The following is a 25,831-nucleotide window of genomic DNA, read 5'->3' as shown; positions in this document are numbered from 1 at the left end:
TAAGTTTAATATAGGTCAAAAACTATACTAGACTCTAGATCTAGATCTCAATATATATGCAAACAAATCTTTTTGTAACAAACATGGATTTAGGTCGTTTAGCTATTTTATTCGCTTTACTTATAACATTATTATTTTGTTTAATTGTTTGTAATTATTATTATAGCTTTTATATAGCAATACTTTCATGCGTATAGAATTCTCAGAGCGCTATGGCCCATTCACGTTTGTTTCCGTGCTGCCTTTAGGTGCTCAGTAAACACAGCTCAACTCGAGTCGGGTGTCGAGCCTCGAGCCCCCTTCATAGGTAGTCAAGCCAAGTTAAACTAAATGGTTAATTTTTTTGTATTGATTCTTGTTTGTCAGATAAAGAAATAATTGTGCAGATTGTATATATTTGATAAATAAAATATAGGCCTACAAACTTTCTACCAGACAGGCAGGGTGAATTGATATAAACTTTGTAAAAACATAATCATCTTTTTAGTTTATAAGAACAATTTTCAGTTTGCAAAGAAATCAGTCAACTTTTCATTTTGCAAAGAAATTAGTTGATGAAAATTTGCCAGATTTCTTTGCAGATTAAATTCCTATTCAATTGAGCCACAGCAAGCCATTGCTATTGATTATCCCCTCTTTAGTATCCTAATACCTGACCTCCTAATACCTGAGCTCCTAATACCTGACCTCCTAATACCTGACCTGGAGGTAATGTCCGTTCTAGTCTAAAATGTCTCTTTGTCTTCTACACTACCTGTTGACACTTGCTACACTACCTGTTGACACATGCTACACTACCTGTTGACACATGCTACACTACCTGTTGACACTTGCTACACTACCTGTTGACACTTGCTACACTACCTGTTGACACTTGCTACACTACCTGTTGACACTTGCTACACTACCTGTTGACACTTGCTACACTACCTGTTGACACTTGCTACACTACCTGTTGACACTTGCTACACTACCTGTTGACACTTGCTACACTACCTGTTGACACTTGCTACACTACCTGTTGACACTTGCTACACTACCTGTTGACACTTGCTACACTACCTGTTGACACTTGCTACACTACCTGTTGACACTTGCTACACTACCTGTTGACACTTGCTACACTACCTGTTGACACATGCTACACTACCTGTTGACACATGCTACACTACCTGTTGACACTTGCTACACTACCTGTTGACACTTGCTACACTACCTGTTGACACTTGCTACACTACCTGTTGACACTTGCTACACTACCTGTTGACACTTGCTACACTACCTGTTGACACATGCTACACTACCTGTTGACACTTGCTACACTACCTGTTGACACTTGCTACACTACCTGTTGACACTTGCTACACTACCTGTTGACACTTGCTACACTATCAGACGTACGGACTAGAACAGGATAACAGACCAGGTCAATACCTTTTCTCGAAACAGTTATTACCACAGATCACTAAATGGCAACTCAGAAACCGTTTCTTTATTATGATAATGTTAAGGTGAATATTCATTTATCTAGCACCTCGCTACCTGATTAAACAGCATTTGAGTACGCTCCTTGGTATATAGCACATAGACAACACAATATTTTTTATTTAAACCTGTATACTAATTTTAAGAACATATTTTCTATTGTACCAAACCAGATTCGAACCCACGTCTTAGATGTTATGACAAGATGACCACCTGTTACCTGACTTTCTTATCATGTCTCCTGGTGTGGAGTCTGACGTTAGCCAGTGTTTACCATGACTACTGTATTGTAGGAGGTGGACCTAGTGGACTTCAGCTGGGATACTTTCTGAAGACAACTTCAAGAGATTACATTGTCTTTGAAAGAAGTAACATATCTGGTACGTAGTATGAATATGTAAGTAAGCCCTTTGTCGAACATTGCTAATTACATAGTTCAGTGATGCCCAATTTAATTTGACTTGCGACCCATTTTAATCATCGACACCAGTGTCGCTTGTCATATCACTGTAAAAATATATTGAGACAAATAAAAATTATTGTACAAATGTTTTATCACTTACCACCAAAAACACCAATCAGCTTGACTACAGAGAGCTAATCAGAAATGTTAAACTAACATAAAAATATGCTTAGTTCAGTTATTTTAACAACGTATCACTGCTTGATAATAGATAGCGCTGGACTAGTAAACCAAAAGTTTTGAATTCCATTCTTAGATATCTATGAGCTTCAGAAGTGGATGTTATGTCCACCATGGTGAAGATACGGGTATCAGATACCAGGAAAATAAAATAAATGAGTTTGTACTTTTACAAATCAACACTCTGGTTGGCAAAAAGAAGAAACTCCTCAATTCGGTAAAGAGACAAAGATGAGATTATTGTGTTTATATTCTAAGACATGAATCCCCGTCCAAAGGTAGACTGGGGGAAGCACAAAGAAAGAGTCCTCCAAACAAAGAGTCCTCCAAAGAAAGAGTCCTCCAAAGAAAGAAAGAGTCCTCCAAAGAAAAGCTGAACAACGTAAAAGAATGGACCGGCCTCGCCCGTGACATCCTGCTAAGAACAACTGCTGACCGGGAAAAGTAGAGAGATTTGGTTACGCTGTCACAGAAACCCCTACGACGTACGTCAATGGACAGATGATGATGAGATGATGATGTAAATACATGTCGAATGATTGAATTCAAAAAGTCTAACTTCTTAGAATCAGAGATCTAGATCCAGAGATCTTTTAGGAAGGCTAGTCCAAGCTAAAGATGTCGGATAACTTCTTCCCTATACCGTTAACTCATTACCTGTGCTAGCTAACTTGGTATGAGTTTGACCACTCAATAAATTAGGTCTGTGACTATGACTAAACAATAATTTAGTACTCAATAAAATTAACTCTTACGTATTTACTGTTTTTAAGGCAGCTTTTTCGAGCTCTATCCACGACACCGGAAATTAATTAGTTTGAACAAACGCAACACCGGGAAAGTCAACAAAGAATTTTCTCTCCGTCACGACTGGAACTCTCTTCTGTCAGACGATGACGACCTGTTGTTTACCAAATATTCCAGAGAAATTTTCCCACACGCAGACCTACTGCTTCAATATATGAATGATTATCAGGTGAGCTACTGATTGGGATTTTTTTCAGATTGCATCAAACATAGAATTAAATAATCTGTTAAAAATAGCATCATATTATTTTTTTCAATACTCTTCTGACAATTTTTTTTTCAGAACTTTTAGACATTCCGTTATGTTCAGTAATTTAATTGTACTCTAAGAATGTATTAGTATTTTCCTACTGTTCTTTCCGACCGCCTGGGCGTCACAATGTTCTCAAGTTCAAACATGACCGCTTCAATCTCCAGTCATTCTGCAGTTGGTTTGATTTAGGATGACTTAATAATCTCTTTTTTTTTAAAGAAGAAACTTCGGCAACTTATAAAACCAATACTAACATATGACACAGCGGGACTCACTGTACTTACCTGTGTCACTGGAGACAGTCGCAGGTCTTCTGTTGCAAATGAAGCCCGATTAAACGTAAGACTCTCCTCTGTAAGAAAAGGAAGCGGTAGATTCTCCGTTTAATAAGATATGCTGGTGTAGGTAAGTGTAACAGAAAAAAACAACACTCGATAGGTACACTTGCAGCATGTAAGGCAACCATAAAGGATCGAAGATGGGGCACACACCAGAAGACAAGCAAAATCTAAAAAGGCTTTTTTGTTTGAAAAAAAAAATTACAATTATATCTTTCAATGATGTAGAATGTATTTCCCTTTACCCATACTGAAGGATTAATTTTCCTTTTTTGGTATGAAAAATAATTATTTACCAGTAATTAATTGACTAATATGCTATTTTTTATTGATTCGTTTATTGCCTTCGCAAATAAATAATTGTACAAAGTTTCAACTTGATCCAAGAATGGGTGTGGGAGCAATAAGGTGTTCAAAACTTTTACCAGACAGGCTGACAAGAGTCAGATAGAAGCTTTGTCAAAAGAGTGCAGAATGTAGCCTGTGGTGTTTTTAAATGCACAACCTAAGAAAGTGCGTGTGTGTCAAGGATTTAACTCATTAGTCACCTGAGATGCTTCAAAGGGAAAATACTGTATCTTGAGACGTCAAATGTCACAACTTTCGCTCTATCAAATTGTTTTTACAATACCTCTATTTAAGGCACAGCTTTATGGAGGAACCTGGCTACGGATATCAAAAAACGGCTTTAAGGATTTCCCTATACATTTTATAGTTGATGTATATCGCTAAGAAAAGAATTGCTAGCTCGTTGTCCACATAGGGAAAACTCTAGTTTGACTGTTATAAAAAGAAAAAAGAAATTAATTTTATTTTGGATGGAGAACTTGGTCTAGATCTAGATCTAACATCGGTTTTCTAAGTCCTATCGCGTTCTTGAAGGGACTATCGCGTTCGGGAATTTCCGAATGTAAGACATCATTGATTCAAGAATTTCATAAATTAATGTTCAGGAAAATTGTGCATAAGATTCTAAGTTTAGTCTATTTCTCAAGCCAAATTTTCAATTATTTATTTTTTACTTTGAAAAATTATAATGGTCAAAACAGTTTTCCCCAAGTGGCCAACGAGCTAGTAATTCTTTCCTCGGTGATATCAACAGTTAAATCTCTAAGAAAATCGTTAGAGCCGTTTTTTTTGAGATTTGCGACGCGTCCAGGTTCCAGGTTCCATGAAGTTCTGACTTGAATAGAGGTATTGTAAAAAGTATTTCAAACCTTTTTCTTGTTTCTAGGTTTTCTTTTTGTACTTCCAATGGCCAAATGTTTTTACGATGTTTGCGTTCCAGCCATCCCGGCAAGAAATCATACCCACGTTGAATAATAATAGCAGGGCAATGCTCTCATACAAACAGTTTGTTGTTTTTATTCTTCTTTAACAGAGAAAACTGAACATCAAAGTCCAGTTCAATACCAATATTCAGAACATCCATTCTGTTAGCAATCACACAGCACCGGATGGTCACGTGTTTACAATGAATGACCAGAATGGGCAGGACTATGTTTGCAGGTAGACTCTTCAAATGCTTGTATTCTATCTGTTATATACGTCATAAATGGGAATCACAGTTTTGAATGTAACACTTTATCTTGAGATCCGGTTGACAGTTTTTAAGGCAAGCAATAAAATACATGAGCATAGTGAAAGTGAAAGTGGGGGGTGGTGGTGGTATAAGGGAGCCCCAAGGAAAACGTAAGTAGATCAAAGAGGAAACTTGGAAGAGATTTAAAAACCAAGCAAAATATTAATTAAATCCTTTAAAAAAAGCATATCTAAAGGACTCCGCTCTTAAAACTATATTTAGCAATAATGTACAAGTTATTTCCCTTATTCGATATCAAACAAAATATTTAATTATCAATAATTAATTGACTAATTGTTGTTGTTTGTTTTGTTTGTTTTTTTTACATTGATTCATGTTTTGCTAGGTACAATAAACAATTGTTTAAAGTGTCAACTTGATCGGAGAATGCGTGAGGGAGAAATAGCGTTAAAAATTATTTAATGTGGACTAAACCTGGTAAATTTAGCCATATTTGCGCATACTGCAGGAGTAGTTTTCCTTATTAGTTTCTGTTACAGTCGTAGCGCAGCATGGTGTGAATGACAAATGGTGCGAATGTGGTTATTGAATGGAATGGATGTTAAATAATAGGAAGCCAGAAAATATGAACATAGAGTTTCAAATATTACGATTACAATTTTTATAAGAATATTAAAGTGTTTATAAAATAGAGCCTATGAGTGTCTACTTAGTTTTGAAGAGTCACCCAACGAAAAAGGCAAGATCTACCTTTTATGAGTACTAAACTCCTGTCTACTGACAGTCGCAGTATTAGTACTATTACTTAATTGCTACAATGAGATCATGAGAACAATGAACCAGACACTATAAGGGAAGAAAAGTGAACAAAAACATTCATTGGACAAGGGGAAGTAAGGCGACCTGAGACTTGACCTCCGTGACCGCCTGAGACCTGGGGAACACGACGTAAAGATCATCACAGGCCTAAGAATCCTTACATTCTTTGTTTTTAAATTGTGGGATGAATGGGACATATTGGTAGACAATGTCGTCAGCTGATCAGAGGTTATGATTTACATGGCAGTGGTGGAGGGGGGGGGGTTGCAAGAAATGGAAACTGAAAACCAAGAGACTAAGGAAGGCGGAACTGAAGAACAATACAACATAATGTGCAGAACTGGGAGATCTGTACAAAGTAGGGAACAGGAAAAAGGAGGTGGTACAAATAATGTTAGCGCTAGAGAAAGAGTTGTGTGGTTAGACAAGGAATACATTGATAAGTTGTGTGGTTAGACAAGGAATACATTGATAAGTTGTGTGGTTAGACAAGGAATACATTGATAAGTTGTGTGGTTAGACAAGGAATACATTGATAAGTTGTGTGGTTAGACAAGGAATACATTGATAAGTTGTGTGGTAGTGGGTTTGTAGGGAAATAATACAATTTGAAGTGATAGAGAAAGAAACATTCGGATTACAATATTGAGAACATAAAATTATAAAACTGTTGAAACCCTAGCCCTAACCGTAATCAATAGTTTTAAATGAGGCTTTATTATTATAGATGAACCATAGGGGATTAGATAAGTAATCAATGGTTTGAGTGATGCTTTATTATTAAGGGTTAATGCAGAAGGTGCATGTACTAATTCGGATAAAAGGAACAAGTGAAATAGGATAGGGGTACAATCATCATATCATTGATTGAAATCTAAATAGTTATCATGGTTTATGTTTTTCAATTATAAATTTTAATTGTGAATCGTCAGTTGAGATTATGACTATTTTTAAACAAACATTTTGTTGTATGTTTATAATGTCATTCATAGTAATGAATTGTACTAGCGTATCTTATAAAAATTGTTAAAATTATTGATAGCGCAGGAAAATGAAAGAATACAAACATTAATGAAAGTGTTTTATACTGATGCTTGAGAAATTATACGTTTGTAAGTGGTGGATCTGATTTGGTTGTCCATTATAAGGGAATGCAATTTATTTGAGATATCGTCCTATGTGACATGGTAGATTAAAATGGTATGTGATATATATCGAATTTGTCCGACATGGAGGGTGTTACGGTCGTGTGAATGACAAATGGTGCGAATGTGGTTATTAAATGGATGGTAAGTTCAAACTAAGAAGCCGAAAGATATGGGCATTAAACAGAATTTCCAATATTATGATTACATTTTTTATAAGAATATTAAAGTGTTTATAAAATAGCACCTGAGTGTGCTTAGTTTTGAAGAGTCTTCTGCCTCAACAGTAACAAATAAAATAATTGCTAACCAATAATTAATTGACTAACACGCTACTTTTTCAAAAATGATTCATGTCTTGCTTTTTGCGAAGTTTCAACTTGATACGAGAATGGGTGTGGAAGAAATAACGTGTACACACGTTTTACTAGACAGAGTGAGTTGATAAAAGCTTTTTTAAAAAAAAGTAAATACTGCTGTTGCCATCTACGAATTCAACATTTGATTCTGCAGAGCTAAAAAAAAACTTTTTTTTAAATGCATGATAGATTATCTACGTCAGGATCAACAAAATAGCTAGCTATTTATAGTTATCCGCCATAGATGAATATCTCCAATGACCATAACTTGCCCTAACCTTTCTTAATATCCCTAACTGTCCCTAAACAGCCTCAATAACCCTAACTGTCCCTAAACAGCCTCAATAACCCTAACTGTCCCTAAACAGCCTCCATAACCCTAACTGTCCCTAAACAGTCTCAATAACCCTACTTAGCTTGCTTTATTGTTCCGATGTTAATTTAAGCTTGTTCTCGAACGCATTAAACATTCTCATTACATTAATAATCAAATCTTCTAGACCAGTGGTTCCCAAACTTTTTTGTGTCGTAGACCCCCTTACCATGTTTTCTGAGCTACGGTAGACCCCCCCCCCCCCCCGCTTAACTTATATTGCATTTTTTGCAAATTTACCTATTCCATTTTATAAACTAATTTCTAACTAAAGTGAGTCAAAGTAATTTAAAGCTACATTTGAAGTAAGAGAGCTTTTACTTTTTTATTGATAAAATTTAAATTTAAACCAATAAAAATAAAAATATAAAATAAATAAAATATAAAAATCTTCTAGACTGTCACATCTTCGAGACTGTCGCATCTTCGAGACTGTCATATCTTCTAGACTGTCACATCTTCTAGACTGTCACATCTTCTAGACTGTCACATCTTCTAGTCTGTCACATCTTCTAGACTGTCACATCTTTGAGACTGTCACATCTTCTAGACTGTCACATCTTCTAGACTGTCATATCTTCTAGACTGTCACATCTTCTAGACTGTCACATCTTCTAGACTGTCACATCTTCTTGACTGTCACATCTTCTAGACTGTCACATCTTCTAGACTGCCACATCTTCGAGACTGTCACATCTTCTAGTCTGTCACATCTTCTAGACTGTCACATCTTCTAGACTGTCACATCTTCTAGACTGACACATCTTCTAGACTGTCACATCTTCTAGACTGTCACATCTTCTAGACTGTCACATCGACTAAATATCACAAATATACACACAACATTTCAATGACCACTTGGAAAAGAAAGTAAGCTTCTCAAACAAAGTTGGTTAGCGTGTTGGAGATTTGCATTAGACCTCAGTGGCAACTGCTCTGACATTCTGTCTTTGGCAACTGCTCTGACATTCTGACATTGGCAACTGCTCTGACATTCTGACATTGGCAACTGCTCTGACATTCTGACATTGGCAACTGCTCTGACATTCTGACATTGGCTACTGCTCTGACATTCTGACATTGGCAACTGCTCTGACATTCTGACATTGGCAACTGCTCTGACATTCTGACATTGGCAACTGCTCTGACATTCTGACATTGGCAACTGCTCTGACATTCTGTCTTTGGCAACTGCTCTGACATTCTGACATTGGCAACTGCTCTGACATTCTGACATTGGCAACTGCTCTGACATTCTGACATTGGCAACTGCTCTGATATTCTGACATTGGCCACTGCTCTGACATTCTGACATTGGCAACTGCTCTGACATTCTGACATTGGCAACTGCTCTGACATTCTTACATTGACAACTGCTCTGACATTTTGACATTGGCAACTGCTCTGACATTCTGACATTGGCAACTGCTCTGACATTCTGACATATTCTTCTCTACTTTTTGTTTTCAGGACGCTTATCATGGCCACCGGAGTATCGACTCCTAACATTCCACAAATATCAGGTATCGACTATACAATAGGTTACGAGTCCATGTCTGTAGACCCAGAAAACTACGAAGGCAAGACAGTACTTATCTTAGGTTAGTAGGCTACTAGTTTTTCCAGGGTTAAATTTTGTACAATATCTTTACTCTTAATGTATACAACTGTGTTATAAAATTACAGTATTTCTGTTGTAAGGTTGTCGATTGTATTTGTTTCAACTTCCAAAACTTTCTGTAAGCATTTTTGTTTTCTACTAAGTTGAGGGAAAGGAAAGAACATTCCTTTCATTGTACAGGTTATACATTATTATTGGTATTTTGAAGAGTATATTATGAGTTGATTTATGTATGGGGGACTTGCGTACTAAAGTATATTTAAAGTAATCTGTATTGTGTATCAGAAGCTTGCTAATAATGGATTTGCCTCCATTTTATGAAAATCTCTAACATTTTGTGGCTAAACGAAATGTGCACAATATGAAAAATATAATATATATCCATTTTCCCGCATTTGAGCTGTTTCCTTTTCTTTGATTTCCTTAAAATGTCAAATGTTATAAAATAACTTATAACAATTAACATGTCTTTTGCTTTTGAAGGTCGAGGAAACTCAGCATTTGAGATAGCGGACAGTATTTATGGTCATACCAACTTAATACACATGTTGGGGAGATCTCGTGTCCGGCTTGCTTGGTCTACCCACTATGTTGGCGATGTGAGGTCAGACAATTGTGTAAACTTGGTTATTCCCCCTTTCAAGAGCAGTAACTAAGTGAACATTTTGTTCTAAAGGAGTTGGTTTTTTGTGGCATTAGTTTTGACTTTGTGACCCATTTAAACCATGCACCCTGTTCCTTCTACATTTTATAATAGAAGTAAAAAAAAAGGTATAAACTATTTTACTCATAGAGAAACTGGTATACTTTTAGATAAATCACACAACATTTTAGATAATTAAATTAAATTATATGTATTTGTACCTGTGCCCTTTTATTTGGTTTATAGATAGTGAATATATCAATTCTTTTTGTGTAGTATAATTGGTTTCGAAATCAAAATATGCTGGTGCATTTTAGATTCACTGTGTGTCCATGCATGTTTAATAGTTTCTATAGGATAAAGGAGGCGATCTACTGATTTACTGGCTTTGGTCTTTTCCACAACCCAAAATGAAGATATTGACTTCCTCAATATGTCATTGTCAGCATGAATGTTCTCTTACGTTCGTATCCACCATTTCCTGTGTCCCATTGCTTGCATCTTGAACTGCTCCAGAGCAGATCCCGTGCCTATGTCATTGTAGTTACTTCCCAGCTTAGGTTTATCCCAAACTAGCTTGACGGATGTGCTCAATTATTTCTAAAACCTATCTCTACTTAGTCTTTAGTTCATTCTTTCTTTGAAATTATTCCAATATTGTGCTCAGGGCGGTCAACAATGCTTTGCTGGACACCTATCAGCTGAAATCATTGGACGGCCTGTTCGAGACACCCTTGGAAGCTATCACACTGTCGAAACAGGGCCAGAAGATTCACTTGCACACGACATACTTCACCAACGAAAGAGAAGACAACTCGGACTTGCGCGCGGGATACGATGTCGTCATCCGGGCACTCGGCTTTAAATTTGACACGTCGCCATTTTTGTGAGTCCTTTACACGTGTCGTCATGACCTATTTGTTTCTAGCTTCCAGTCTATTTGGGTTCAGGGGGGAAAAAAGCCAAACATTTGAACATTAACTCACACAAACACAGACAATGACACGTGCCCTCAACGTACACTAACACAGACGCAAACACACACCCAGCTGTCAAAAACAGACAATCACAACATCTAGCTAACACAGACAACCACAGCACCCAGATGACACAAACACAGACAATCACACATATCCTCAACTGACACAAACACAGAAAAATTGTTGGTTATAAAAGATATAAAGAAATGGCATGTATAAAGATACTTCAAACAGAGTACTTTATGTATTGTCAGATTGGCTAAAATCATTTTTTGGCTGTGTTCTCAGAAATACTTCCATAACTCGAGGCAAGGGACGAGCACAAAAATTCCCAGCCATCTTTAACAACTACGAGTCCAAGGATCTCAAAGGTTTGTTCTATGCCGGCACTGCTTCCCATTCTCTGGACTTTAAAAAATCTTCTGGTGGATTTATACATGGATTTAGATACACTGGTGAGATCATAGATAAGCAAAAGTCTTCAACATGTGTGAAAACTCTCTTTGTAATCTTGTTGTATATAGCTTTAGTATACCATGGCGTTATACCATTGGATGTGGGGCTCAGAGACACAAGACAAAGATGACACATTGATAATTAATTTAAATGTAAGATATGTTTCAGATTGATTCATGCAGAGTTGTGTTTCCTGAGCACTTTAAGGCAGTACTGAAACACTCTCCTAGAGAATTTTGCACTCAGAGTATAAGGCAGTACTGAAACATTCTCCTAGTGAGCTGCGCGCTCAGAGTATAAGGCAGTACTGAAACATTCTCTTAGTGAACTGCGCTCTCAGAGTATAAGGCACTACTGAAACATTCTCCTAGTGAACTGCGCACTCAGAGTATAAGGCAGTACTGAAACATTCTCCTAGTGAGCTGCGCGCTCAGAGTATAAGGCAGTACTGAAACATTCTCTTAGTGAACTGCGCTCTCAGAGTATAAGGCACTACTGAAACATTCTCCTAGTGAACTGCGCACTCAGAGTATAAGGCAGTACTGAAACATTCTCCTAGTGAGCTGCGCGCTCAGAGTATAAGGCAGTACTGAAACATTCTCTTAGTGAACTGCGCGCTCAGAGTATAAGGCAGTACTGAACATTCTCCTAGTGAACTGCGCACTCAGAGTATAAGGCAGTACTGAAACATTCTCCTAGTGAACTGCGCACTCAGAGTATAAGGCAGTACTGAAACATTCTCCTAGTGAACTGCGCGCTCAGAGTATAAGGCAGTACTGAAACATTCTCCTAGTGAACTGCGCGCTCAGAGTATAAGGCAGTACTGAAACATTCTCCTAGTGAACTGCGCACTCAGAGTATAAGGCAGTACTGAAACATTCTCCTAGTGAACTGCGCACTCAGAGTATAAGGCAGTACTGAAACATTCTCCTAGTGAACTGCGCACTCAGAGTATAAGGTAGTACTGAAACATTCTCCTAGTGAACTGCGCGCTCAGAGTATAAGGCAGTACTGAAACATTCTCCTAGTGAACTGCGCGCTCAGAGTATAAGGCAGTACTGAAACATTCTCCTAGTGAACTGCGCGCTCAGAGTATAAGGCAGTACTGAAACATTCTCCTAGTGAACTGCACACTCAGAGTATAAGGATTTACTGAAACATTCTCCTAGTGAACTGCGCGCTCAGAGTATAAGGCAGTACTGAAACATTCTCCTAGTGAACTGCGCGCTCAGAGTATAAGGCAGTACTGAAACATTCTCCTAGTGAACTGCGCGATCAGAGTATGCGATTTACGTTATAAATCTTAAGAAGCAAAATATTTAAAAAAAACTAGTCGACCCACGGTGTAGAATACGCCGTTATTTATGCAGGGCCGGCCTTAGGCCAATGCAACCTATACGACCGCAGTGGGCCCCGTACTTTCAAAGGACCCGCGCTAATTCTAGGTGTAAATTATTAAATTAAACAATTTATAACATATAACAGAATTCCCGCATCCTGCTGATTTACCAGGAGCTCCTTGAAATCTCCTGAAATTGCAAAATATACGAAAAAGTCATAGAAATCTCCATAAATTATTAAAATCTTTTGAAAACTCAAAAAAAAAAATCTCCTGAAATATATAAAAAAAAATTGTCATATTGGGGTGTCATTCAAAATGGAAAACGCCAATCTTACGCGCGATGAAATGTGGAATCTGGGGAAAAAAGCTTCTCGCGATTCAAACTAATGAAGAATTACTTAAAATCAACAATTCTGGTAGATAGATTGAAACATTTGGTAATTCTTGCTATTGAGCGTGATCTATGTAGTAAATAAAATTCTTATGATATACTGTATGACTTCGCTACACGCAAGGCTCGTAAAGTAGTTCTGTACGTAGAAAAGAATTAATTAAATGCAAAGACGAATTTATTTTCTAATACAAACTCTTAAATTTCACTTATTATCAATATCCCTACCCAAACTTGGCCCCGCGAAATCCGTTTCGCATAGGGCCCCACAACAGTTGAGTTCGGCCCTGCTATTTATTGACGGGTGAATACAGAATAGATTACTTGTTTTCCTCCCCCCCCCCCACCTCTTTTTTTCGCCGCTAAAACTACGTGGGGTAGAAATAAAAAAGAGTGATCTTTCCATGACTTCTTGGTCACAACGGTTACGTCCGGCCCTGCTATTTTGTGACGGGTGAATACTACTTGTTATCCCCCCCCCTTTTTTATTTCGTAGGGTAACTCTAGTCCGTCCGACTTGCAGAAATAAAAGAGTGATTTTTCTTTTACTTCTTGTCCAAACATTTGAGCCATGAAGAGAATTATATATATAGAAATACTTTAAAAAAAACAACAACGCTCACCTAAGGTGAAGAGCTCTGTGTTTACAACTCTATCTCTCAGTAGTGTAGATGTTAGTTCGTTTATTCGATATAAGACAAAATATTTAATTACCAATAATTAATTCAAATAATTGGTCATTTTTTAACTCATTCACGTTTTGTTAGTTACAATGAACAATAGTTTAAAGTTTTAAGTTGTTCCGAGTCTGGGTGTGGGAGAAATAATGTATAAAATTATGTAAGGAGAACAAACTCTACATATTTAGCCATATCTGTAAATATTGAAGGATTACTTTCCTTTGTAATAGAAATAAATCTTTTAGTCTATCGTATATTTTTTCTCCATCTTCCTAGTCCGAGCACTTCACAGACTGCTAGAACATAGATATGAAGGCGTTCCATGGCCGTCACGAGATGTTCCATTAACACAACTAGTGAAACTTTTAGTCAAGCGAATCAATGAAGCCGCCGGCCCTTATCAAATGTTTCAGGTTGGTATTTTTATCATTTTTAAAAGCACGTCATAAAAGTTATAAAAGATTTTTTTTTTCAAAAAACTGTAAAAATGTTAATTGCCAATTACACACTATGTTAAAGCTAATATATTATTGTGCAGTCCGTAGACAAGCAATATTATATAGGTAAGTGTAGCTTCTAGATCGGCAGTATTATATATGTAAGTGTAGTTTGTAGACCAGCTAATTCTAGCTATATAAGTAATTATCTTACATTCAAGAATTGGAGGTTTTCTTGTAAATGAAATAGAATTGTTGTATGAGTGATTATTTTGTTCTGAACGATTACAGCTAAGCATGTATTCTCTAATTAGTCTAATCATTTTTCTATCAGGTTTAGGGTTAAACAAACTGAAATAATCTTCTCAGTATGTGAAGATTTTAGAAAGAAAGTGCATATAGTTATGTATTGATTACTAATGTATATTAATTAATTAATAGAAATATATAATAATTTTTATCTCTATACAATAAATACATTTTCTCTCTTCATTAGATGCTTGGCGATGTGATCATATTTTCGGAGTAAGTATCATTTGGTAAACATTCGTACTGTTGGTGTGTTTACTTCAAGAGTGCACTACGTTGTAAGTTGTAATACTAAAAGAGTGACAATTAAGACGAGGATCAGATTTAACTCCATTATATTGAGTGCAGTTGTATCCATTAGTTTGGATCAATCATGCAATTAAATTTGTAATAGATCTAGATTAACAATAATAAATCGGTGCGATTGCAAATATTTTTACCACTTGTTTTTGTTTAGCGCAATTTATGCTTTCAGCTTTCTCACTAAGCTATGATCCTATCACTTGTCAGGACCAGTTGGGAAAAAGAGGGAGGGGGAGATAAACAAGAGGGTAACGTGTGAATATTGCAGTGATCGCTAATTTTTGTCAAAAAAAAAGTTGAACGAGCTGAATTCGAACTCGGGGGCTAAAGCCTCCTCCAACCAATATACCAAATACTTTGCCAGGCAAGTGCTTATGAAAATAGAAGGTTTTATTATCTTTTTGTTAGTTTCAAACTTTTCACTTTACAATGTGTACTAATTCAACGTATAGCCAACCACTACATTTGTCAAGTCAACATTTTCCCCCTAGTTCGATACCAAACAAAGTAATTAATGACCAATAGTTACTTAACTACAGGGTAATTGGTTGATTGTATTTATTGATTTTTGTTTTGTCAGGTAAAAGAAATAATAGTGCAAATTTTCAGCTTGATCCGAGATTGGGTGTGGTAGAAATAACGTGTACAAGCTTTTTACTAGACAGACGGAGTTGAGTAAAACAAAATATTGACCACAAACGTGTCGACCTATCTAGACAAGAAATAAGAGTCCCCTTTTGGGAAACAGTAATGTAACGTACTGAGTGCACCCATGTGCAAGGAATTTTCAAGCCATGTTCTGATTTTGATTGGCTAAATAATTAAGAATTATTTTTTGTTTTCGTGTCCAAGTTTTTATTCCAGCTAAATATAAAATAATAAGGTGATCTTAACTTTTGTTTACTTAGATTTAGAACCTCTACTTTGTTACAGAGATGGTTACAGCATCAAATACATTGAAGAATTTCCCGTTCGCCTCTTGCCTCAGCTGCCCGAGCACACTGGACACAAGGGCGCGGCCTATCTCGTCATGCTCATGGAGTATGGGCACAACTTCTCCGGCCCAGGCAATGATGTCTTCCGGGAGAGCCGCGCAACTTTAGAGCCGTCCGAAGCCCACACATCAAACTTTCTTCATCCTGTGTTCTATTTCTACAGCTCGCTGCCCACAGGTAATAAACCCCCCTTCCATGTAGACACGTACTCTCTGCAAACAGGTAATAGACCCCGTCCCCTTTGCACACACACACTCTGTCTGTCCACAGGTAATACCCCCCATGTACAAATACACACTCTCTCTGCCCACAGGTAATAACCCCCTGTACACACACACACACTTTCTCTGCCAAGAGTTAATAACCCCCTTGGTACAAACACACTCTCTCTGCCCAGAGGTAATACCCCCCTGGTACACACACACTCTCTCTCTGCCCAGAAGTAATACCTTCACCCCGTACAAACACACACTCTCTCTGCCCACAGGTAAAAAAAAACGTACACACACCCTCTCTGCCCACAGGTAATACCCACCCGGTACAAACACACCCTCTCTGCCCACAGGTAATAACCCCCCGGAACACACGCAGACTCTCTCTGCCCACAGGTAATACCCCCCCCCCCCAGGTATAAACACATCCTCTCTGCCCACAGGTATTAACCCCCCGGTACACACGCACACTCTCTTTTCCCACAGGTAATAACCCCCCCGTACACACACACACACGCGCTGCAAAAGGTAATAGACCCTGTACACAGACACTCACAAATAATCTTGCTGGGTATAACCAAGTCATAACCAAGGCATTGTTTTAGAAGTACAAACGTATAAAAGTGTGCAGCTAAATGACAGAAGCTAACAAGAGGGCTCGAGTTTAAATTCCCCCAAAAATTTTATTGGGAATCGAGCGTCTAAAAAAATTTTTGTCTTATAATGTATTGAAATGGTTTTACCCTTGCAAATAAAGTTCCCGGGTGGGGGGGGGGGAGACTAAAAAAAAAATAAGAAGAAAGTTGTCTAGTTTCAGTGATTTATAAACCTTTTTGTACTATTTTGATTTTTATTGTTTTGTATTGATTTATAATGATTTGTATTAGTTGTATACATTTGATATGTTTTGTTTAGCTATAGGGTAACACATTATGTAAATCCACGAGGCACCAGATGGCGTCCAGTGATGAATGAATAAAAGTGTTCGGCCAACATTGACAGTCGTTGCCTTGATTCTTTAATACCTACTTAAGACCAATAGCCTTTAGTCACGACCTCTATTTGTTTCTTCTTTCCAGAGTCAATGATGAACTCTAAATCGGATGCCGAGATCCTGCCACGCCCAGACTTTATTCATCACGTCGTTGAAGATTTCTACACAGAGTGGGACCGCAGTCACAGCCACTTACTTCCACTCAGGAGATTTCTAGAACACGTTCTGGACACGGACTTAAGAACTTTTTATTCAGAGTCCTGTTTCCTTCTCTCCATGACTCGAGACCGTCTTCCCGATTTCTGTGACTCTAACTACTTACAGGGGGCGGGGCTGTTTGGAACGAGCCAATTAGTAATGTCGTCCATATCACGTGGACTAATGACTTTGATCTAAACAAAAACAATCCTTTCAGAAGTACGATTTTTTTAAAACAAATAGTTGCATAAATAAATATTTGTAAAAAGAAATGGCTACAAAGATTGGAAAAAACAACAACAACCAACACTTGTGAAAATAGAAATGTTTGTATGACAACACTCTCTCCCCTCTCTCTCTCTCTCTCTCTCTCTCTCTTTGTGTACGTTTGTATGCAGGCTTAGGTATGCATATATAATATAGAGAAGGAAACAAAGAGAGAGAAAGAAAGAAAGAGATAAAGAAAAAGAAAGTATAAGAATAGCAGCACATATAAAATTTATTTTTTGTGTTATTGCATTGAGCATGTAAATATGAACTATTGATAGTTAAACACAGCCAGCACTCTTATAGAATAGAGACGTTACTTCAAACAAGAATATGATAACGTCCTACTCGATGGCCTCGACTAGCAATAGAAACTAAAAACTAGGATCATTTGTGAAATATATTCCTAAATATTTAAAACTAGAAATGTTAACTGAAACAAAAGTATAGTGACCCAATGCACTATTAGTAGTTATGACTTATACTTATTTTCAGCTATTCCTAACAAAACGGTAATTGGAAGAAAAAAAGCCATTTAACTTGTAAAAAATCTTTCAGACGTTATCCTAAAAATAGTCATGAAACATAATTTGATGCGTCAGTTTTTCTCAATTCACACTTGCAGATTATTATTTCGATTTTAAACAAAGAGATTCCTATCACGTCATTGACTCTAATCTAAATCTTGGAATTCATAAATTCTTTCTGCTGGACAGATGTCTTTGCTGGATGTACACATTTGTACATGAATACATGTAATGATTTAGACGAAAAGCATTTGCGGTATAGAATAAGTTTCCCTGGAAGAGAGTTTTCTCTAGTTTAAAAACTCAACTAAAACCAACAATTTAAAAAAAATTACAAATTATTGAAAAAAGTCTTATTGATGTAAGTTATGAAGTAAGTAATGAGTTCTCCATAGGAGACTTTTATACATGGCGGAAACAAAAACTATAAATAAATAAAAGCATTTTAAATGCATAGATTTGTTTTTTAAGATTCCCAAATTTAAAAAAAAAGTTAAACTGTTTTTATGTCCTTATTTTTTTTTTCAATTTCCAAATTAACTAGAATTGCATCTAACCAAGCATGCCTATTTCTTGAGAAACGTCCATTCAACCAGAAAGATTTTAAGTAATTAGAAAATATAGACCAACGCTTGCAATGGCGTAGCCAGGGGAGGGCTTTTGGGGCTCAAACCCCTCCCCCCGAAATGAAACCCCCCCTGCAGGGGTTGGAACTTTGTGACTGATTTTTGCTTTTATTTTTTTTTATTTTTGGTGAGATTTTAATATTAAATAATCACTTGCCCCAGCGCAGCTAAGGTTTTGAGTTAAAATCCCCTTCCAGGGGTTTTGCGGTTTAAACACCCCTCTTCTATAAAACAAAAAAATTAATGCAAACGACAATTCCCAAATTCCATGAGCATATCAAGGGAGATTTTAAGTTCAAAACCCCCTCCGAAATTTTTTTTACGATAAAACCTCCTCTTCAAAGTAAGACTAACGCATACATGTCACCAGATTCTTTGAGCGTAGCCAATAGTGGTTTTGTGTTAAAAAAAAACCTCCAGCGGGGTTTAAAGTTTAAAGCTACAAACCACCTCTTCAATATAAAAAAGCAAACTACACATTCAAATTTCTATGAGCGTTGGCATGGGGGGGTTTTGAGTTTAAGCCCCCTCCTTCAAATTGTTTTGAGCTTAAAACCCCTCCAGATGGTTTTGAGTTAAAATCCCCCTACAGATAGTTTTAAGATTGAAAAACCCCTCATCAATATTATTCTAAAGTAAACAATAGTTACCAAATTCTATGAGCGTAGATAATGGGTTTTGAGTTTGTTTAAAAACAAATCCAGAGATTTTTTAGCTTAAATCCCCCAACAGATGGTTTTGACTATGAAAATTCCCTTTCGATATAAAATCTAAAGCAAACTATAGTCAGGTTCGTAGCCAAGAGAGATTACACATTTCTATCAGTCGCTGGGCTCCATTAATAAAGTGCAATGAATAGCATAGAAGTCATCTGCCGAAATTGAAAAAAATACTAAATGTGGCTCAATAAAGATGGCTAAGACGAATTTTAAGAGTCAGTTATAGAGATCGGGTCTCAATCAAGGAAATCCTATGCCGAACTGGGAGTCAACCACTTAGTGAGGTTGTGACAGAGTGTCGCATGAGGTTTACGCACACCAAGAGTTGCGATGACATCTAGGTCCTAAGCAAGAAAAGAAGATTAGGTTTTTGAACTGAATTTTTTTTTAAATACCTGTATAATGCACTGTAAATACCTCAGAATATGCATTTTTTTTAAATACGGGATATAGTGCCTGGCTTCGGGGCTACGCCACGAACCCCACTGTGGGAGCTCACAGCGCCCCCCTAACCCCATTGCTGGCAAGGGCGGGGTGTCTACAGTTTTTTACTAACTCCAGGAAGAACCTATTTAGGGTACAATAAGCTTTCGAAAGAATGAAGGGTCAGAATGTAATAAAGATTAAAGATTAATTATGTACACTCACTAATATATATATATATATATATATATATATATATATATATATATATATATATATATATATATATATATATATATATATATATATATATATATATATATATATATATATATATATATATATATATATATGGTCTCCCCCCCCCCTTAAGAAAAAGGGGGGAATCCCCCCCCAAACCCTCCCTGAAAAAAACTCTTGGCTACGACCATGACCGCTTGCAGCTGATTCTGAAGTTTTCAATAAACGCTCCTGTCGATATGTCTGCTAGTAAAACCGAAATCAATGCTAACTCTAAAGAACAAGATCAATGTTTGAGAACTTGTTCTACAATAGTTTTAGGAACATACAACAACACGAGCTCAGATGAAATGTCTGTAATGAAGAATTCTAGGTGTCTACGTATTATGTGTGTCTGAAAATTCTAGACCTCGTCAAATAAAGTTCTAGGCCCTGTCTAATAAAGTTCTAGACTCTGTCTAACAAAGTTCTAGACCCTGTCTAACAAAGTTCTAGGCCCTGTCTAACAAAGTTCTAGACACTGTCAAACAAAAGTTCTAGACCCTGTCAAACAAAGTTCTAGACCCTGTCAAACAAAGTTCTAGACCCTGTCAAACAAAGTTCTAGGTCCTAACAAAGTTCTAGACCCTATCAAACAAAGTTCTAGGCCCTGTCAAACAAAGTTCTAGACCCTGTCAAACAAAGTTTTGGGCCCTGTCTAACAAAGTTCTAGACACTGTCAAACAAAGTTCTAGACCCTGTCAAACAAAGTTCTAGACCCTGTCAAACAAAGTTCTAGGTCCTAACAAAGTTCTAGACACTGTCAAACAAAGTTCTAGACCCTATCAAACAAAGTTCTAGGCCCTGTCAAACAAAGTTCTAGACCCTGTCAAACAAAGTTTTGGGCCCTGTCTAACAAAGTTCTAGGCCCTGTCAAACAAAGTTCTAGGCCCTGTCAAAAAAAGTTCTAGATTCTGTCTAATGTTGTTTTCTTTCTCACACATACTATGCTAACATCCAATTGCCCTATTTTTGTTCTCTCTCTCTGTGTGTTGCATCTAGTTCTTATGTACATATTCCATGTGGTAGTGCCTTTCAATACTGTCTTATGGTGTAAATATAGTTTAGTGAGGGATTCAACAGAATAGGAAGAGTCTGCTCACAAACTTGAGGTGTCAAATTATCTGAAAAAGACTATTAGAGTACAACCATCCAACTGAGCGACCTTGTTGTTTCATTCACCTAGTTCCGGTGAACGGGAACTTGTTAGTAGCTTTGACACCTTCACACCTAGGTCATAAATCGTTGACCCAGTGACTAGTTAACTCTGCAACAGACGTTTAATTGTTTAGGGATGCAGCCCTCTGATGTTTATCAACTGGTCACGACTTAAAAAAGAACTCTAGATCACACCTGTCGCTGTGGATGTGTTTAGTTTATCATTAGGCTAAACATTTGTGTTGTCTGTGTATCCGGCTGTGTGCAATTACACATGAACTAAGCATTACATTGAACTTCTGTGTGCTAGTATTGGGTTCTCAATACTTAACGTGTATTCTGTTTGGCTTTAGAAGATTGTCCTTTATCTCATAAATGAGAGTTTAAAACATAAAATAAAAAATGCGTCTGTCAATGTCATGTAATAGATGTAGAAATGTTTGTATAGGTTAGTTTCGCTTCATCTCATTCAATTATGACAATAAACTGAATAAAATAAAATATTACTATCAGCTGTTATTGGCGTTGCTCTTATTCTGTCAGTAAAAAACAACAACTAAGTAATGTAATGTGTCTCTTCAATACATAAATTGTAAATGACTTTTTGTATTTAGTTCTGTTTTCTGTACATTACATTCTAGCACACGTCACTGATGTTTGTTTTATCTTTTTTTTTTCGTAAATCTTCTTTCGATGTTTTCTCATTTTAATTTCCAAACTTTTTCTGGACACTGTAAATGTCTTCCTCTACTGTTTTCTTTTTCTGACATCACTATATTGTTGTCATTATGTTTTCTGACATCACTATATTGTTGTCATTATGTTTTCTGACGTCATTATATTGTTGTCATTATGTTTTCTGACATCACTATATTGTTGTCATTATGTTTTCTGACGTCATTATTGCTGTCCTGATGTTATCGGGCATGTACATTTTTATGTTACAACAATTCTTGTTTTGTATCCACGTACATCCTTCAATGTTTTCATTATTAGTTCCTGTTTGTTTTAATTATGTTTTATCGCTTCACTTAGGGGGTATAGTCGGTTTCTGTAGCCAACAATGACAAATAGTGCTAAAGCTGAAGGCTTGAACTAAAAAAAACGGTAATCAGCTGCTTAAAACATTGTCAGATACTGTTCACAGCTGTTTAAAACATTGTCAGATATTGTTTACAGCTGCTTAAAACATTGTTAGATAGTAGATACTGTTTACACCTGCTTAAAACATTGTCAGATACTGTTCACACCTGCTTAAAACATTGTCAGATACTGTTTACAGCTGTTTGAAACAGTGGAGTCACTAGGGTCGGTGTCAACCCCCTTTAACAATTTTACCCCAAACATTTCCCAATAAAACTACCATTAATTTGTTCTTTTGTTGAACCTACATTTATTGATTACAACACAATTGTTAATGCTATCTTCAAATTTCTTTGTTTATGAAACTTAATCAATAGCTAAATATATTATAGGCCGATATATTAAAATGTAAGTTTATGAAAATCAAACAGATTAAGCTTCGATTGAAAAATTGTTAGACTTTAAGTCTTCTACAATTTACGGTAATGGTTTTACATTATGCCAATGTTTTTCAAAATTAAACTAGTGACTTCCGTCTCGCTTTTTGAACCTCCTAAAAGAGTCTGGGGTGCGCTGTCTTCCAGTGGTGTCCGGGACCATGAGTTTTCTAGCATGAGCTTCAGAAACACACATTCATGGCTTCTACGATGCACTGCAGGTCAAATCAAAACTAAATTATGTTGTGGCACCAAAAGAGAAGTGTAAGAGACTTTCGAGGCAGCAGAGAAAAGAAGTAAGACGTCTTGTAACAAGCCTGTTCAGTTTCATAAAACGTTTAGTAAGACGTCTTGTAACAAGCCTGTTCCGTTTCATAAAACGTTGTCAACAGCACGTCGGTAAATAAAGGGAACCATTTGGCCGTTCTGATGTCAAATAGTCAAAGACTCTAGAATCACATTGACATATGTACATTGAAGACGTGCAAAGGTCTCCTTTGATAATTGAATCTGTTAAACTTTGCCAATAATGTCATTCTTTCTGAATATTAACTATGGAACAACTACATTGTAATGCCGCTTTTTTTTTTCCTTAAAGGAAAGACGGCCCCCAATTTTTTTTGTCAGCACCTAAATGGACATTATTACCAAGAAAGCAAAATATAAAAATACTTTAAAAAAAACAAACAAAGCTTATCTATGCGGAAAAAATCCAGGTTTAAAACTAAAGCTCTTAGTAATGTAGAGGTTATTTCCCTTTTTTAATATAATAATAATTAGAACTTTTATACAGCTCTACTAGGGGGTATCTGGATATATAATAATAAAAATATAGTAAAAATGTATCAAATCTGTAAAAAGATATTGAAAAAATAATTAATTACCTATAGTTACTTGACTAATTTGTTAATTTATTAATTGATTCATGCTTTGTTAGGTACTATAGTAATTGTAAAAAGTCTCAACTTGATCGGATAATAAGTGTGGCAGGAATACAATTATTAAAGGGAACAAACCCCCAAATATTTAGCCATATATCTGATCAATTTAGAATTATTTTTCCTTATCAGTATCCAAAGAATAATTAATTACCAGTATTGAATTGACTAACTAGTTAATTTTTTAATACATTCATGAACTGTCTTCGACAATGAATGATGTTCCATCATCAGCTAAATCAGAGAATGTGTAGGAGAAAAAACGTGTTTCAACTTTTACCTGACAGACAGACAGACAGAGTGAATGGATATAAATTTTCTAAAAATAAACAAAGAAAAAAAAAGAAAATATAATACACTAATGAGATCTGTATCCATATAGTAAATGTGCATAAGCATGTTCAAGTATCTAACTAGTCACATATTTTTTAAAGTTGTGTGCTTTTTTTTTCTAAAAGCATTCTTTTCTCACTTGTGTCACTCTGTGCGACCCGCACCCTACTTTCCCGTAGTGACGCCACTGGTTTAAAATAATGTTAGATACTGTTTACAGCTGCTTCAAACATAGTGAGATGATGTTCACAGCTTCCTAGGCGGAAACAAAAAAGCGCTTCACGTATCAAGTTTAAACATTGTGTCTATATTTGATTAATAAATTGATTAAGACGAAGCACTACCTACCATTCGTCGGCCTCCCTGGGTCACACCAGCTACCAGCTATCCCTTAGTCTGTTGGACTGTTGGGGCACCAAGCAGATTTGTCGACGTCTTTCTCCATTCCTCCCTGTCTTTTGCCTTGTTTAAAACCTCTATCTATGGTAGGCCCGTCCACCGTCCATTCTTTTATGTTGTCCTCCCATCGCTTTCTCTGTCTGCCTCTTCTTTTTCCTGGTACTGTTTCCTGAAGGAAGGTCTTTGCGAGCCCCGTGGATCTTGTAATATGGCCATATATTTTTAAGCTTGCGTCTCTTTACAATAATTAGCAGGTCATCATTGGGTCCGATCGCTGCAGTAACCCTGTCTCTAATCTCTTGGTTTGTGATGCGGTCTTTGAAAGTGATGCCTAGGATCCTTCTGTGGCATCTCAATTTCATTGCTAGGATCCCCCTCTCTAGCTCTGCAATCAGCGTCCAAGACTCGCTAGCATTTAAAAATGTGGCCATGACCAGGGAGCGCATCAGTCTGAATTTGGTGCCGAGGGCCCTTGTCTTTCCAAATTATTTTCAGTTTTGAAAGAGCTGCTGTGGACTGTGCTATTCGGGCCAATAGTTCGGGTTTTGTTCCCTCATCTGAGACAATAGCTCCGAGGTATTTGAAGCTGTTAACACTAGTCAGATTTTCACCTCCAATACTGATGCCTCTTTTAAAGCCCTGTTGGCTATTGGTCATAATTTGTTTTTTTTTCGGCATTAATGCCGTATGCTACAGAAGTCTTGTCAATGCGCATCACCAGATCAGCTAGTTCTTCTTCTGTCCCTGCTAGGCCATCAATGTCATCTGCGAAGCGCAAGTTAGTGATTCTTCTTCCTCCAATGCTAACACCATCATAGCCCTCGAGAGCATCTTCCATTATCCTTTCAAGGAAGATATTGAAGAGTGTTGGTGACAGTAGGCAGCCTTGAATGACTCCAACTGTGGTTTTAAACCAGTCCCCAATATTATTGTTGAAGTACACCGCACTGGTGGCATCCTTGTAGAGGTTCTGGATAACTTTGATTATGTTTTTATGGATGTTGATCTCAAATGAGAATCTATTTTTTTTTCGACAAACTTAAAGGTGGACAGCGTAAAGAGGTGCCCTATAATCAAATCAGGTGCCATTTTCTTTCACTGTCATAGAGTAAAGCAGATATCAGCAAACGTCCTCTGATAGAGAAAGCCGGAGAGCTCACAAGATATTTACTAGGACACCCTCAAAGAAACCTTGAAGAAGACAGGCGAAAAGAAACTTAAAGGGACAAGGGCTTTGTTTGCTTTAGATAAATATGCAAATTGTAATATCGCAATCACCGAAGACATTTATATATATATAGAGAGAGATATAGATA

The 25,831-nt window shown here is 36.8% G+C and overlaps 1 protein-coding gene across 7 annotated transcripts in view; it reads left to right on the top strand.

The window, feature by feature from the left end:
- LOC106075536 (FAD-dependent oxidoreductase domain-containing protein 2-like) overlaps positions 1-21,842 on the top strand; it is a 64,465-nt gene extending 42,623 nt beyond the window's left edge. For 3 of the 7 annotated variants that reach the window (XM_056019892.1, XM_056019891.1, XM_056019893.1), the window contains 11 exons: positions 1,659-1,865; positions 2,902-3,104; positions 4,908-5,035; positions 9,236-9,366; positions 9,870-9,990; positions 10,697-10,915; positions 11,298-11,464; positions 14,155-14,291; positions 14,812-14,840; positions 15,861-16,099; positions 17,214-21,842. In XM_056019892.1, the coding sequence (XP_055875867.1) occupies positions 1,691-1,865; positions 2,902-3,104; positions 4,908-5,035; positions 9,236-9,366; positions 9,870-9,990; positions 10,697-10,915; positions 11,298-11,464; positions 14,155-14,291; positions 14,812-14,840; positions 15,861-16,099; positions 17,214-17,524 (1,860 nt within the window). In that variant the 5' untranslated portion in view covers positions 1,659-1,690 and the 3' untranslated portion in view covers positions 17,525-21,842. The remainder of the gene's footprint in view (positions 1-1,658; positions 1,866-2,901; positions 3,105-4,907; positions 5,036-9,235; positions 9,367-9,869; positions 9,991-10,696; positions 10,916-11,297; positions 11,465-14,154; positions 14,292-14,811; positions 14,841-15,860; positions 16,100-17,213) is intronic. The other 4 variants (XR_008776526.1, XR_008776524.1, XR_008776525.1 and 1 more) reach the window with 4 other exon arrangements.
- The last annotated feature ends 3,989 nt before the right edge of the window (positions 21,843-25,831 follow it).

Source organism: Biomphalaria glabrata, chromosome 2 (assembly GCF_947242115.1).
Source record: "Biomphalaria glabrata chromosome 2, xgBioGlab47.1, whole genome shotgun sequence".
Classification (NCBI taxonomy): Eukaryota; Metazoa; Mollusca; class Gastropoda; family Planorbidae; genus Biomphalaria; species Biomphalaria glabrata.
This window is presented reverse-complemented; position numbering and strand designations above follow the sequence as displayed.